General features: G+C 41.4%; 1 protein-coding gene across 4 annotated transcripts in view; it reads left to right on the forward strand.

Annotated features, from left to right (window-relative positions):
* SLC44A3 (solute carrier family 44 member 3) overlaps positions 1 to 14,965 on the forward strand; it is a 40,670-nt gene that overhangs the window by 18,340 nt on the left and 7,365 nt on the right. For all 4 annotated transcript variants that reach the window (XR_004080216.2, XM_013128405.3, XM_031046728.2 and 1 more), the window contains 3 exons: positions 641 to 806; positions 7,964 to 8,120; positions 9,087 to 9,170. Coding sequence is in view for 3 of the 4 variants with exons in the window: in XM_013128405.3 (XP_012983859.3) it covers positions 641 to 806; positions 7,964 to 8,120; positions 9,087 to 9,170 (407 nt within the window). In the remaining variant the exon portion in view is untranslated. The remainder of the gene's footprint in view (positions 1 to 640; positions 807 to 7,963; positions 8,121 to 9,086; positions 9,171 to 14,965) is intronic.

Below are 14,965 nucleotides of genomic sequence, written 5' to 3' on the forward strand. Positions count from 1 at the left end.
GTTTTATTCTGTGAACAAGTTTATCTTTAAGGGTGATAGACTTAAGGCTTGGTAAACCGGAAAAAATAGCAGGTTGTGAACCCAGAGAGCTTTCACTAGGAGTGACAGTCCTAATGCCCCTATCCCTGGCTAGACTTGAGGGTCAAGTGTTTTAAATAGGATTGCATAGAACAAGGTCGGATTGCCAAGTTATCTGAGTTATCCCCACCTTTGGTGAAAAGCCATCTATTGGACATGCAATAAATTCTTTGTTATTGACAGTAGTGGAGGCAATTCATTTAGCTTTAATAAAGGAATTTGGCAATGTTCCTGAATATAATAGCAGTACCACTGGAGCATATCCTGCCTTTTTTGGTTTGAGTTTTTTTGTGAGAGCTCACCTTTTTGTGCCTCTATTTTGCACAAAGATTGCAAAGTCTAGAGAACAGAAAACTAGTTGCCATGACGCTATTTAAATTACAACATTTTGCCTCTCTGACTTTCTTAGAATGGATAGAATTAAATAGAACCTGAATTTGTGTTTTTATAATTCTCTTGAAGAAAAGTTAAGACAAAGGATGTAGAACCCCTTTTATGCACTTCTTTTTTCCCTCCTTGTCTGGTGTGTTATAACAATACAGTGGTGTGATCCCAACTCCAGGTACTGCACAGACTACTTCAGGAGGACAAGTGGAATACAGAGCTCTGCCTGGAATTTACTACATGGCATGGTATCTTTTCATTGGCCTGATCTGGACTAGTGAATTCATTCTTGCTTGTCAGCAAATGACGATTGCTGGGGCAGTGGTTACTTGTTACTTAAACAGGTGAGTGTAGAATCATCCCAGTATAGTTTGGGGGATTTTCCAGCATTACTTTCAATCTTGTTCTAGACAAAATAGTCTCAAACTGCAGCTTATGTCAGTATCTTGGAATCCAGTTTAATAGAAAATAATGTTGTTCATTACAAGATCTTGAGAAAGATTTTACTATGTGTGTGGTATCATAGAATCACAGAATGGTTGGGTTGGAAAAGACCTTAAAGTCATTCAGTTCCAACCCCCTGCCACAGGCAGGGACACCTCACACTAGAGCAGCTTGATCCAAGCCCCTGTGTCCAACCTGGCCCTGAACACTGCCAGGGATGGGGCAGCCACAGCTTCTCTGGGCACCCTGTGCCAGCGCCTCAGCACCCTCACAGGGAAGAGCTTCTGCCTTAGATCTAACCTGAACTTCCCCTGTTTCAGTTTAAAGTCCTTCTCTGGCATCCTTGTACGCTTCTCCTACCACTGGAGATACTGGCCCAAACTGTGCCTTGATGCAAGCCAACAGAGCTCGTTTGACTCTGCTGAAATTACTATTCAGAAGGCACAGGCTGCATTTGACCCTATTCCAGGAGCATTGTCTCCAAATGGAGATGCAATAGATAGCTCCTCTGTAATTTCATGTATTTGCAGGCAGTGTGACCCCTTCCTAAGTGTTCATCCCTGCCCTGGGTTTCCATGTGGTCTGACTGACTGTCTAGCTTGCTACTCTTTTTTCAGGTATTTTCAGTTAACTGTAAATGCTTTTAACACCATGGTTAAAAATAAAGAATTGTGTAAACTTCCTTGAATTTTATATTGCCCTGAAGTGTAAATGTGGAGGGAATGAGGGGAAGAAAAAAAAAATCTCTTCTGAGATATACTGTTGGTTTAGACTTGCAATATGGTAAAATTAAATTGAATTTTCATGCACTGGAGTGGTGCTATGCTGTCACTGGGGGGAAGATTTAAATCTCATGGTACTTTGATTTTTTTGACAATGAAGGGTAGTATCCAGCAAACATTGTTCCTCGTAAGTACCTCTCACTCTTATTACTCTGTTCTTTGCCCAGTGAGATTTTCTGATCACTGAAAAACTGTCATTTCTCCATTTTGTATTAGAGGAATGTGGTGATAATTTCAATTTACTGGATAATTAGCCGTTGAGGAAGGTGCAGTGAGAGTTAGTTGGGAAGCCTGGCAGGAGAGGGTCTGGGGACCCTGGTGCACTGGCTGCAGCCACCTGGACCGCAGGGCTTGGGCAGCTGTGAAGGGAGGCTTTTGGCTCTCCGAAACCAAGGTAGATGGTTTCTGTGATGGTCTCTAGAGTGTATCCCTGGGTGCTTCAGTTGCTGTTGGAAAGGCCTCCCGCTGAAAGGATTCCAAATAGTCTGTTTCCTTGCAGCCAGCAGAGACAGCAGCACAGGCCCCACTTGCAGGAGCGACTCTGACAGTGGGTCAGCTCCAGCCAAAGCAGCAAGGCTACAAGGAGTGACTGCCCACCATTCATTTAAATGATGTTTTGTCATCCCATCCAGAAAACCAAGGCAGGGAAGTGTTTAAAGTGTATCAGGATCCTGTCTCTGCCTGGATTCTCTATGCAGCCAACAGCAATGCTGTGTAACTGGTGCTGGTAAAAGAGTAGCCAAACACTAAAATGCTGCTTTTTCAAAGGTTGAGATCTGCAGAGTGACACCGTCCCATGGTGTCAGCAGTAGCAGTAGCAATCATTTTTTCTCCTTCTTAGTAGCTGGTGCAGCACTGTGTTTTTGACTTTCGGCCTGGGAACAGAGCTGATAACACCAATGTTTTTAGTTACTGCTCAAATGTTTATACTGCCCATAAGGACTTTGTGAGTCTCATGCTCTGCCAGAGAGGAGGGGAAGCTGGGAGGAAGCAGAGACAGGACACCTGACCCAAACTAACCAAAGAGGTATTCCATACCACAGCACATCATGCTTGGGAGGTAACTGGGAGTTACCCAGAAGGACACTCTCTTCTCTGCTTCTCTGCTCTCTTCTCTCTTCTCAGTTGGGCTCGTTTCAGCAGATGGTATCGTATTCTCTTCCCTTGTTATTTCCATTATCATTATTATTATTGGTGGTAGCAGTAGTGTTTTGTGTTATACCTTAGTTACTGGACCGTTCTTATCTCAGCCCATGGGAGTTACATTCTTTCAGTTCTCCTCCCCATCCCTCTGGGAGGAAGGGGGGAGAGGGGAGGGAGTAGAAACTGTGTGACTGACTGGGCTTAAACCATGACAGTTCTTTTTGGCACCCAATGTGGAGCTCGAAGGGTTGAGGTAACAACAGATCTGACCAGAGTGTGTCCAGTTGTATTTGGGATAAGCATTCATTGTTTTGGATTAATAGACATTTGTCACAATGCTGATATATTGGCTCTCAAAGTTGTTTCTCTTGATCTTACTGTTTCGACATATTGTACCTTACTTAGAGCCGGTATTTGCTGTGTTAGTGTTTATTGGCTGGGGGCCTTGGACTAAGGTTGTCTCATTGTACTTTATGGTAATGACTTGTAATACAATAGAATCATTGGTCATGAAACTGATCTGGTTTATGTTCCCGGTGTGGTCACCACCTTTATACTTTGGGAGGTATAAAATAGAAGTGCTTAGCAATTACACATCTTTTTTTCTCTTTGTCGGGTGTTCAACCTGTGAAGGAGACATTCTTTTACCCTCCCAGTGCCCCCCCCCCCCCCCCCCAAACAGTTTACAGCATCATTTGAGAGTTTTGAAGTTTTTGAATGGCCTTTTAATACTGTTGAGTCTTGTATGCTGATTGTAATGGGGATCACCATAGTAGCATGCATACAGAGTGTGTTTTGCCCAGAGCCATTTCGTCTGATTTCAAGAGTTAAACAGAGTCAGGTTTGGGCCTTGTCTGAGGTTAGACGATGATATAGGAGGACCAAGGGATTTTCCCTGAGGCTGGACAGTCATGAGTGGCAGGGTGTGTGGGATAGTATGGGCAAGCATCTAGGTCAGTGGGCCCCTCCAGTACTTCGGAATTTCACCACTGAACAAGTGCAAAATCCAGAGAAATTAGTAAAACACTTAGATGAGGTGTGTTGTCATTCTGGCCATACCAGAGACAGACAAACCATGGCAACGTGCTGGGGTTTGGCCGATGCTCACAGGGCCTTGTTCAACACTATGCAGCACCTTCAAAAGGAAAAAAATGTCCCTGGATCTGAGGGCAAAGCAACAGACAGTGCAGCTACACCATCCCCAGCAACAAGTACAGGCACTACTCAGACTTTGGCTGCAACGGATAGCACAGCTACCCCAGCAACAAGTACAGCAGCTACTCAAACTTCGACTGCAACAGTCAGTGCAGCTACTCCAGCTCCAAGCAGAGCAGCTACACCACCCCCAGCAACGAGTACAGTCGCTACTCAAACCACAGTGGCAATCACTGCAGCTAAACCAGAGGACCAATTCATACCAATATCAGTTGCCCCTGTATGCAAGAGGAAAAGCAAAAAAGAGGCAAGAAGGGTGAAGCAAGAGGAAGAAACAATGTACTCACTACCCGCCACAGTGCTGCTATTTTAATTTAATGCTATTTTAATTTAATACTATTTTAATTGCCATGGTAGGATTTGAAAAGGGAGAAATTTGCATTTCTTATGTCATCTTTTTCTTACTGAAACTCTGAACTCAAATAGCTAGCATGGCTGTGGTTCTGTGGGTAATGGGTTGCTCTTTTATAAAGTACCTGAAGCTTCAGCAACTGATTCAACCTTAACAGCTGAATGCTGAGACACCAAGGGTTCATTTCAATTGGCTTGCTTGAGAAAGCACTGGGAAGAAAAGCAGTTTCACTGACTTACTGGGTTGTATGGTGCATGTTGGTATGATATGCCACCCAAATCCCCAAGGCAAAGACACTGCCCCTGTTTTCTTCCAGGGAAGCACCTATAGAAACCCCTGTGATGACATTTACTGCTCTGTTGGGCTCTTCCACTTTCCAGCTGTTTTTGACTGCTGCAGGAACTGGCCACAGAAGGTTCCTGCACCCAGCTGTGTTGAAATCACCTTGCATATCTATTGTCAAGCCCTCCTCTTTCTTGCCAGGTGACATGTACTGTGTTGACAGAGGTGTGCTTGGAAGGTGAAATACAGTTTCTCTATGCTGGTAATCCCTTTTCCTAGCCTTTAAGCTGTGAGCACAGATCTGCAGAGCAGTATGGGAATGGGGAGAGGCTGCTTAGCTACATGAGCAGTCACACCATCAAGGGCAAGGGTTATCTCAAGCTGTTCCAGCAATTCTGAGCTTGTCTTGCTGTGTGTTTTTAATGTATTCCCTGGGGCAGCATCATAAAGGCATGTCACAAGAGTTTGTTTATGATACCTCACAGGGAGGCTTTCTTCTTTGCTTGTAAGTGCTCTGAGGAAATGGCACGGCCTTTCCCTGCGGAAATCTCAGTCCACAGCATGCACAGCAATGTGCTGCATGGCCAGCAGCCACACTGGATTTGCACATGTGGAGGGCAGTAGGTCATTTTAGCTGGATTAGCTTTACAGGTAGCATACATTTCTGAGAATACCACCAGTGAAAATGGAGTTTACCTTTTATTTCAGATAAAACATGAATACATGAAGGATTTTATTCATTTAATAAAATAAATAGAACTTTTTTTGCTTAATGGTTACTTTATGTGACTTGTGAAAAGGGGTCAGTCTTTTTAAAACCCTTCTCTGTTAGTATTACTGCCTTACATGAGGGTTTATTTTCATCTTAGGTATTAGGTGTTTGTATTTACCTTTTCAGTCAGATGAGGCTTTTCCCCTCTGGGTACTTGACCGATCACTGTCCTGTCTATATCTGAGCTTATTCAGTAGCTTCAGTGCATGTCTGTCACTGCACAGGGTTGTAATGAAGTATGTAGCACTTCTAAAGTATTTTACACTAAATCTCTCTTTAGGCAGTCTTTGAAACAGGTGAGGCACAATTGAAGAGAACTATAAGCCCAGTTCTGAAAGGGACAGGCTTTTAAAGAAATGTTTCTTGTTCTCTTTCATATATCTACATCTTTTGGATGTGTCAAGATGACATTTTTTCTCCACACACAAGTGTTCTTAAAATGAAAGCTGAGACACATGTGTGATGATTAGATTGAATGGAATTGGATGTTAAAAAGATACTGAGTGTCACAGAGCTTACAAGAGAATCAAGACAACTGGCAGCACCAAAGAAAGAAAACTATTAAAAACTGATGTGGCATTGGATCCAGGTTCACAGGATTTTGGAATAGTAGTGTGCTATGTAAATCAAACAATCCTGTGGTCACATGAAGTTGGAATGCCAAAGAGAAGAAGTAATATGTGGCCCTACTCTGTTTTGTAACCAGTTTTATCAGGCAGACTCCTGGTTTTTTTTTCCCCTGATAGCTTGTGTGCATGCAGTGGAGTCTACATGCACAGATTCACAAGCAAAATCTTTGTTCTTTTTCTAACCTGGAAGCGCAGCAAGAAACCTTTTCAGACCCTGTTCTTGTGAGAATACCTTTGCTTGGAAAAAAAAGGTGTGGAAGAGCATCCAAACATCTAGAAGTGCATTTAAACTTCAAATTTTGACATTCCTGCTCATTAATGAGTCCTGTTAAAAACATCAGGTCCCTTCTTCGTTTTTTTTTTTTTTTTAATTCACTAGGAAGTAATTTATTAGCATGAGAGTCCTCTCTGTATTTCTCACCACTGGTTAACATTCAACTGTCAGAAACTTAATCTTTTCTAGTCTGACTGTCATTTCTAAGGTAGTGTAGGAGGGAAAAGGAAAGAATAGTATGATATGGATAGAATAACTCATCTATATTGCTATATATGTGCTTCTAACACAGCAACCCCAACAAACTGCCTTATTCAGTATAAAATTCCACTATCCCCCAAGTGTTCCCCTAGCTGTAAGACCAAAAATAATAAATGCAGCAACTGCTTTCCTGGAATTTCCTATTTAAAAGAATGTGGTATATTCAGACAGTTAAATGCAACTTTTTTGCTTGCAAAGTATTTAGTGTTTTGAATGAACTGCAGTGATACCTCCAGGTTTCTCATAGAACAGTGATACCTCTCTAGATATAGTGTGTATGATTTATATCCTTTTAGAGCTTTTTAGCCCCAACCAGGCACTCCCTTATCACTGCCTTTTTATTTCTTAGTTTATTGTGCAAACTATTAACTGTTCAGGATAGCAGGTGTTTTGAAGGAGTCATTCATGAAAGCAAGACATCTTCTTTGTGATATAAGGTTTGAGCTTAACTGCTGAGCCAAGTTGCTGCTGGTCTGTTATCTAAGTAAATTTTACAGGGTTTGGCCAATTGCTGAAGAATTGCTTTATAGAAGGGCTATTTATGACTGTTGATGAGGTGGAGGGGTTAATCTCCTGAAACAGCTTTTTATAGGTATTTATAGCATTCATCTAATTGATTTTTTTTCTTACAGCATTTGCAAAAAGGTGGGGGAGTGGCTTGAAGTTCTTTTCCTGGTTTTTATGTACATTCTTAAGAGCTGCGTCATACTACTGTCTGTAAATGATTGACATGAAACTGACCTTTAGAAAGGAACCAGGAATTCCCTTGGAAAACAAATCATGTTCAGTGAATAAGATATAATTACCTGAACAGCATTTAAGCAAAAGTTGACCAAATTGCATCAAAAAAGCAGATATTAGATCTCAACTGTAGATGTGAAAGCTTGTGCTATTTTTTTTTTCTAGTTTGTCTTTTATCTGTAAAGCAGAAAGAGCAGATTCATTCCTTCAGCCTAAGATCTTGCAGAAACAACAGTAGAATGAAAGACTGTGGAGAACAGAAGTGACAGAAACTGGAGAGAGGGGTTCAAGGAAGTATTCTCAGATGGTATTCACTTCTGGTATTTTCCATTGTAGGTTTTTTCTGGATCTTTTTCCATTACTGAATACACTAAAACAGTCATTGCTTAAGAATTAAACTTATCCAATAAAAGTTATACACTTGGCTGCTTTCCTTTGGACTAAGGTGAACATTAAGATGAAGTCAGTAAGAAAACTGGAGTTGTTGAAGTGAGAAAAGAGATACTGGCTTAGTTATTGAAATCTCCCAATCCTGAAAAGATACCATGTATATATCCTTCAGTGACGCTTTTAAATCACATTAAAATTCTTTGGTTTTCTTTCTAGGAACAAGAATAACCCACCACCTCACCCAGTCCTGTCTTCCATATCAGTTCTTTTCTGCTATCACCTAGGAACTGCTGTAAAAGGCTCATTTCTTATCACAATACTGAGAATACCAAGGATTCTTCTCTTGTACCTTTATAGTATCCTAAAACAAAAGGTAGGTGAATATAAACCAGCTTTATTTAGTGTTTATATATAAATTTTTCTATGAAGGATAAAGGAAAAAATTGGCAGAATGCTCTATTTAAAATTTTTTGCATTGTAAATTTTACAAAAGTAAAGGTAAGGAAGAACTTTGTTGTTGCATCTAAGATATCTACTAGAAAATATTTAATCTGCCTTGTAATAGGAGTTTATAGAAAGAATGTATGAAATAATAACTGTTCCAGAGATTTGTGTAGGATCCAAACCACATCTTTTAAATATATAAAAAATAGAGCTGGGCTGGTTTGGTTGTGCTTGACTTCTTTCTGTCTTTCATGCATCTCCACATCTCTTATCTGCTGCTGGAAACATACCACTGCAGTTAGTTCTGCCACTTTGGCAAGGAGAAAGAGCTGTCATGACTCCAAAGCTGTGATTTTAAAGGAAGATTTAGGCAACCCCCTGTGGCAGGGAGTCAGAATTGGATGATCTTTAAGGTCCCTTCCAGCACAAACCAATGTGGGATTCTATTGCATGCAAGCCTTATGCCCATTCTTTTCTTGTTGTCCATTAAGGTACCAGTCATTTCAGAACTGTGAAGGTTTTTCGGTAAACAAAAAGGTTGAAGACTGTCAGTGTACTCCCTTATCACTGTAAAGTGCTGTAAGGGTTACTGAATTGCCTGCCTGCTTTGCTCTCCAAACAGCTGTTAGCTCACAAAGCTGTTTGTAGCACTTTTCTTTCTTTTCTCAGAGATGAATCTCCCATGTACAGGAAGAAAGAAGACATGCTCAGTTCATCAGTCATTAATACTAAAGGGTGTGAATTAAAAGCAGTTCTTGTAACTCAGAAGGTAATAGCTTGTGCCCAAATGAATGTTTTATTAGAAGAGTCAGTCACCTGTAAGGCAAGTTTTCAAAAAATGGCAATTTTGAATCTAATTCTGTGTCCGGTAACCAAACTTTTCATTTTATTGCAGGAGAGTGTGTGTGCCAAGTGCCTGTTCAAGTGCTGTTTCTTCTGCTTTTGGTGTCAGGAAAGTTGCTTAAGATACTTTAACCAGGTATGTTCTCACGTCTCTGTCACTCAACCATCTGTATACCTACAAACTGTGTGTGTATGCTAGCTATAGTTAGCATGACTAAAGCAACATCCAGTGTGTGCAGGCCAAAGTTTTCTGCTGTCCAACTAAACTAAACCTAAACTAAACTAAACTAAACTAGTCTTCAAGTGTAGATGGAACTTGTTGCAGAGAAACAGGAAATTGACAAACATGCAAGGTGCAAGATTTTAGGAAACTTGTTATCGAAACTTGAGATAACCCTTTTAGAGGGCCACTTGCTACTTCTGTAGGGAAGAAGACAATATTTTGTTGAGCTTTGTCTGACAGACTACTGAAATACAGAGATTTCCAGGTGGAAGGAAGCAGTGAAGAAGTAAGAACTCTATCTGGAGATGTGTCATTGAACTAGATACAGTATTTTCCACCTGAAAGTACTGAGTAAAGAAACTTGAACTCCTGCTTGATTTCCATTATCAGTTTACCTGGGAAAATGATCCACGATGAAAAAGACAGATAAATATCTTGTTCTCTTAGCAGTTTTGTTTCAAAAGAGGGTTTATTTGAAATGGATGATTTCTGAGTTTTTTAGATATTTAACTTCTACTTTTTTTCCTGATCCTTTTTATCCACGTTTTCCAGCTCTGTGTACATCACTGTACATAGTTAATTTTTCTCTTTGTCAGTCTCCCTTCATTATCTCTGGTGACTGTGGTGTTCTTAATGTGAAAGGGAATCAGATTTTCATGCTGTTTCCAGACTCCAATTGTCATGTTCTTTGTTCTCATTGCTGAGGGTAGTGGTGAAGTAAACAAGACAATGCTGATAAAGGGTCTGACTTCTCCTCTGAAGGAGGTGCATAATTTAAGTTTAATCTTGGACTACTCTGAAGAGAAAGTTTTTTACTTAGTTCAGCCTAGATTAAATCCTTGTGCAGTGAAATTTCTGGTTCTAGATGATGAATTTTCCAGGCTTAGCTTTTTTTAGGTAGGTCTTATGGTCACTGACTGGATGAGGAATCTTTGAGTTCCTTTTGATTCCAAGCTTTCCATTTGTAGTCACCATTTCCCCTTAGCTTCCTGCCTTTCAAAGAGATACGCAGCATCCGAGTATTTATTTTCTTCAGCAGTTGCATGCTACATGTTTGTTAAAAGAAGAATTAATTACTGTAATGTTCTTCCTTTTGTTTCAGAAGGCTGTATTGTAGCTGTCGTTCCCTTTAAAGATTTCCTGTTTCCTAATCTATTGTAGGCGAATTTCTGCTTTTATATGCATCTGGGGGTTTAACCTAATGATCATAGTACTTTGTTTGCTGTTAGATAACTGTTTGTTTGAAAATCTTTTTGGCAAGGATGATGGTGTTCCATGTGCTCCAAATCCAGAGCAGTTTGGGTGAGGGTTAGAGGAGAAGAAAAATACGAACACACTGCAAGATTTTAATAGCAGTTTTATCTGTCTGAAGGGGTAACATTGGTCTCAGATAATTTCATAGAGGAATAGATGAGAAAATGAACATGAGCCAGCAGTGTGCACTCACAGCCCAGAAAGCCAACTGTATCCTGGGCTGCATCAAAAGGAGCGTGACCAGCAGGTCGAAGGAGGTGATCCTGCCCCTCTACTCTGCTCTCATGAGACCTCACTTGGAGTATTGTGTGCAGTTCTGGTGTCCTCAACATAAAAAGGACATGGAACTGTTGGAACAAGTCCAGAGGAGGGCCACGAGGATGATCAGGGGACTGGAGCACCTCCCATATGAAGACAGGCTGAGAAAGTTGGGGCTGTTCAGCCTGGAGAAGAGAAGGCTGCGTGGAGACCTCATAGCAGCCTTCCAGTACCTGAAGGGAGCCTATAGGGATGCTGGGGAGGGACTATTCATTAGGGACTGTAGTGACAGGACAAGAGGTAATGGGTTGAAACTTAAACAGCAGAGGTTTAGATTGGATATAAGGAAGAAATTCTTTACTGTGAGGGTGGTGAGGTACTGGAATGGGTTGCCCAGGGAGGTTGTGGATGCTCCATCCCTGGCAGTGTTCAAGGTCAGTTTGGATGAAGCCTTGGGTGATATGGTTTAGTGTGAGGTGTCCCTGCCCATGGCAGGGGGGTTGGAACTGGATGATCTTAAGTTCCTTTCCACCCCTAACTATTCTATGATTCTATGATTCTATATACTGAAGTACTAAACTCTTAACAGCTCTTACTGAGATCAGTGAGGCTGGCTACAGCCTTGAAATGTCACATGGCTTTTGAACATGGCGTTGAGAGTAGGGCCTGGAAGGGGTTAAGAAATTGCTGGTACCGATGTTTCTACCATTTTGAAAGTATTTTTTAGTTCAGATTTTGCTTCTTGTGTGACTTGAAATGACTCAAATATGGAACAGCTGTTAGAAAAGTTGGTCCAAAACTTACTGTGTGTGTTAATATTCCTTACTGTATTTTTACCTTTTATTCTATTACTTTCACTATAATAATAAGCATAAAAGTACCTAAAACTCTTACCCCCCAAAAAAAATCCCCCAAAACCAAAAGCTTTCCCCATCACTAATGCACTCTTTTCTTCAACCTGTTGTTATATTGCTTAGATGATTGAAATTCTTTCTGCTCCTTCATTCACAAGTTTAAGCAGGATTAAACAGAGCCCCTTGTTTTCCCTCTGGGAAGCTTGCAGATGAGAAACAGGTGCTGGAGGAAGTAACACTGCTGATGTGGTGCAAGCTTCTTTCTTCCCAAGTGCTCTGTTATGTTATCAAAGAGTACTTCTCAGTCTTTATGGATGGAAAGGTGCCATCTTTCAGGTGGGATTTAACACCGACTTTGGTAGTTGCATGTATCCTTGAAGTGACTCTGTAGACCAGTGCGTTCTATGTAGGCTCAGCTCAGTTTTGCTCAGCTCTCTGGAATTTAATGGGAACAGGGCCAAAAAGGCACCTTGTCCTCTTCCCATCATGACAAAGTGCTGTGTTAGATGCTGACAGTTGCCATATTTCCAGTGGTGGTTGATGGAGGAGGAGTAATGTAAACCCAGTGTCCTGTACACATTGCAGTGTGGATAATTACATCTGTCTTCCTAAATTTCTTTTGGATTTGCAACTGGATCCTTTGCTAAACTGTGGGGTAGTGTTGCTATGTGCTGTTAAACACTTCACTCCTAAAGCTGTTCCGTTTCAGTCATGGGCAAAGTGATTCATGTGTGTGTATAATCCATTAGTAACAATTGTAAAGCACTCTGGGTTCTATCTGGATGAGAAGTGCTTTGTGAATATAAAGTCATTATCCTTACTTGACAGTTCTGTTTGCCAACACTTGTCAGAATTACCACAGATTTTTCATCTGCTGGCTCTGATGGGTTCAGTATGTTCCAGATAAACAGAGCCTATCATCTCCAGTAAAATCTGGGAGATAGAAATTTATCTTCCATAAAAAGAATATACCGTGTTTTTAATGTAGTTTGGGAGCTACAAGGTCTGTCTCCTGCTTTCTTAAATGGTACTGGTAGTCTTAACTTCTGATACATCAAAGTGCTTGCAGCTTTTTCCGCATTACAATCTTGTTGCAGTGACTTTTCCTTTAAGCAATCTATCTATTTCAGGATAGTTTGCTTTCCTGTGTCTGCTCTGGGTTTGTGTGCAGCCATCTGGCAGTGAGCCGCTCCGAAGTGCAGCACATGGGTTTCTGAAGGAGTTGCTGAGCAGTTTGTGGTTTCTGTGTTTTCATCAGCGTGGTTACTTGCAGAGTAGCCTTCCATGCCCTGTGGTGGGCGTTACTGCAGTCAGCAGTGTGTTATAGTCTACATTTGCCAGTGCTGAGACCCTGACGCTGAAAGTGAGCAACTGTCCAGTGTAACAGAACAGAAGTAAGTCTATCTAATGGTCATACATCCCTGGCAATTGGCTAGGTCTTAAACTTTGGATGGAAGCCTATCAGGAGGTTGCAGTTAAATGCCTTGCAGAGAAGTGACCTAGATAAAACCACAATCCATGCATGCTAATGAAAGTACACTTCTCTGCACTGCCAAACACATTTGTGCCTCACCCCATCAAGTACTCCTTTTTCCTCCCAAAACCAATATTGCATTTTAATGTTACTGGCAAAATTGCTTCTAGATGTTAAGCTAAATTTTCAATCATCTTGAAAATCCAGTTGGCAAAAATGTTTATTCTTCAGTGAAATAATATTTGAAATACATTTATTTTTCTTTTAGTGGCTTTATGCATGCAATAACAGGAAATAAATTTCCTCAGGTCTTTACTTGCTCTGTGGGCTGAACCATGTAGGGGATAGAGATGAACACGGCTGACTAATTCTTGCTTTGGTACCTTTCTCTTCTCCCCTATCCCATTTTAAAAGAGAGAGAGAAAGAAAATAACATGCAGTGAAGCAAATGACCAACAATTCAGTGCATTCGAGCAGAGCAATTTGTGAACAACTCTCTGGAAATTTTCAGTTCAGTTTTATTTCAGGGGTCTCAGATGAGAACACTGTCACACTAACTGCAGAAGCCAATGTAAGCAGCTCCAGTAGTGATATAATCATGGTGCAATGGGCACTTCAAAGTAGTATCCTTATGGTCCAAGCCCTGTGGTTGAAATGGAGCCAAGGTGTAGCAGTGTGATGCTGCAGGAAAGGAACACCCAAGTGCCCTCTGAGGAGAAAGTTGTGTTTGTCCTGCCCACTGGATGATAGCCATGGAGGGAGTAGATGACACACAGATTAGGAAGCAAAGAAAGTTAAAGGACCACAGTACAAATATAAGCTAGAATGGAAATAAAGGAAATTTGTGTTTCTTTGATTGCTTGCGAAAATTTGGGAGGCTGTTGAAGGGCTTCTTACAGATGATAGTTAACCTAAGAATCAAAAATAAGTTTCTGTATTAGCTGTGTGCTTCTTGGTTGAAGTGGGGGAGGAGAGTATTCTCCATGTGTATGTCAACCACAGGACAACAGCCATTAGTTAACAAGGCTGCAGAAAGGACAGGTTCAGCCTTTGAAGGTATGAGAAGAAATACTTGCACCAGAAAGAGGGGGATAAATGCCCTTGTACAAGTTGCTGGTTAGGTGATAAGGCTCATCTCACAGAGGGAACTGGAATATTCTGGTGTGTCTACTTTAAGAGATGAAGGGTAAGAGCAAGTTACCGTCTATGAGTATATCAAGAAGAGAAACAGAAGGGAGGGGGAAGAGCCAAGACAAGGTCAGCGTTAGCAGGGGCAAGCTGTTAATGAGTAAATTTTGTCTGGAAGTTGGAAGAAGGTTCTTAGGGACCAGAGGGACAACTGTCTGGAATAACTCCAAACATAAGGGTTGAGAGAGGGAAAACCCCTAAGCAGTTTAAAGAGGGAGCTTTGCGCTTAAGACATTGTATAATGTGCTAACCTGAAATAGCCAGGAGCTGGAGTGGCTGAGAGAGTCCCTTCCAGTCTTTCATGTCCTGATCTCTTCAGTGAGGCCTCACAGGCCCATGTTGCTGTAATTTCCCACCACTGTCTGAGGAACAAGCTGCAGCTTTCTCACCAGGTCGCTAACTGCCATAGAGCAGCCACAGAAACATCAATGCCTCTTGCTGCCACTGGATTTTGTTTCCTGAGGGGATTCCGGGGACAGCTGGGACACTTGCAAGCCAAGACACTACTGGCTGTAGCTGTCCAGGCAGGGCAGCCCCAGAGAGGGTGGGCAGCAACAAAATCAGGTAAGTCTGAAAACACCAACAGAGTAGGAAAAGCTGAAGTGGTGTGTGAGACCTTTCTTCCCCAAACCCATTTTATTAAAGCAAGTCTTAGAGTGGAGGACTGAATTCAGTCATTA

Source organism: Melopsittacus undulatus, chromosome 6 (assembly GCF_012275295.1).
Source record: "Melopsittacus undulatus isolate bMelUnd1 chromosome 6, bMelUnd1.mat.Z, whole genome shotgun sequence".
Taxonomy (NCBI): Eukaryota; Metazoa; Chordata; class Aves; order Psittaciformes; family Psittaculidae; genus Melopsittacus; species Melopsittacus undulatus.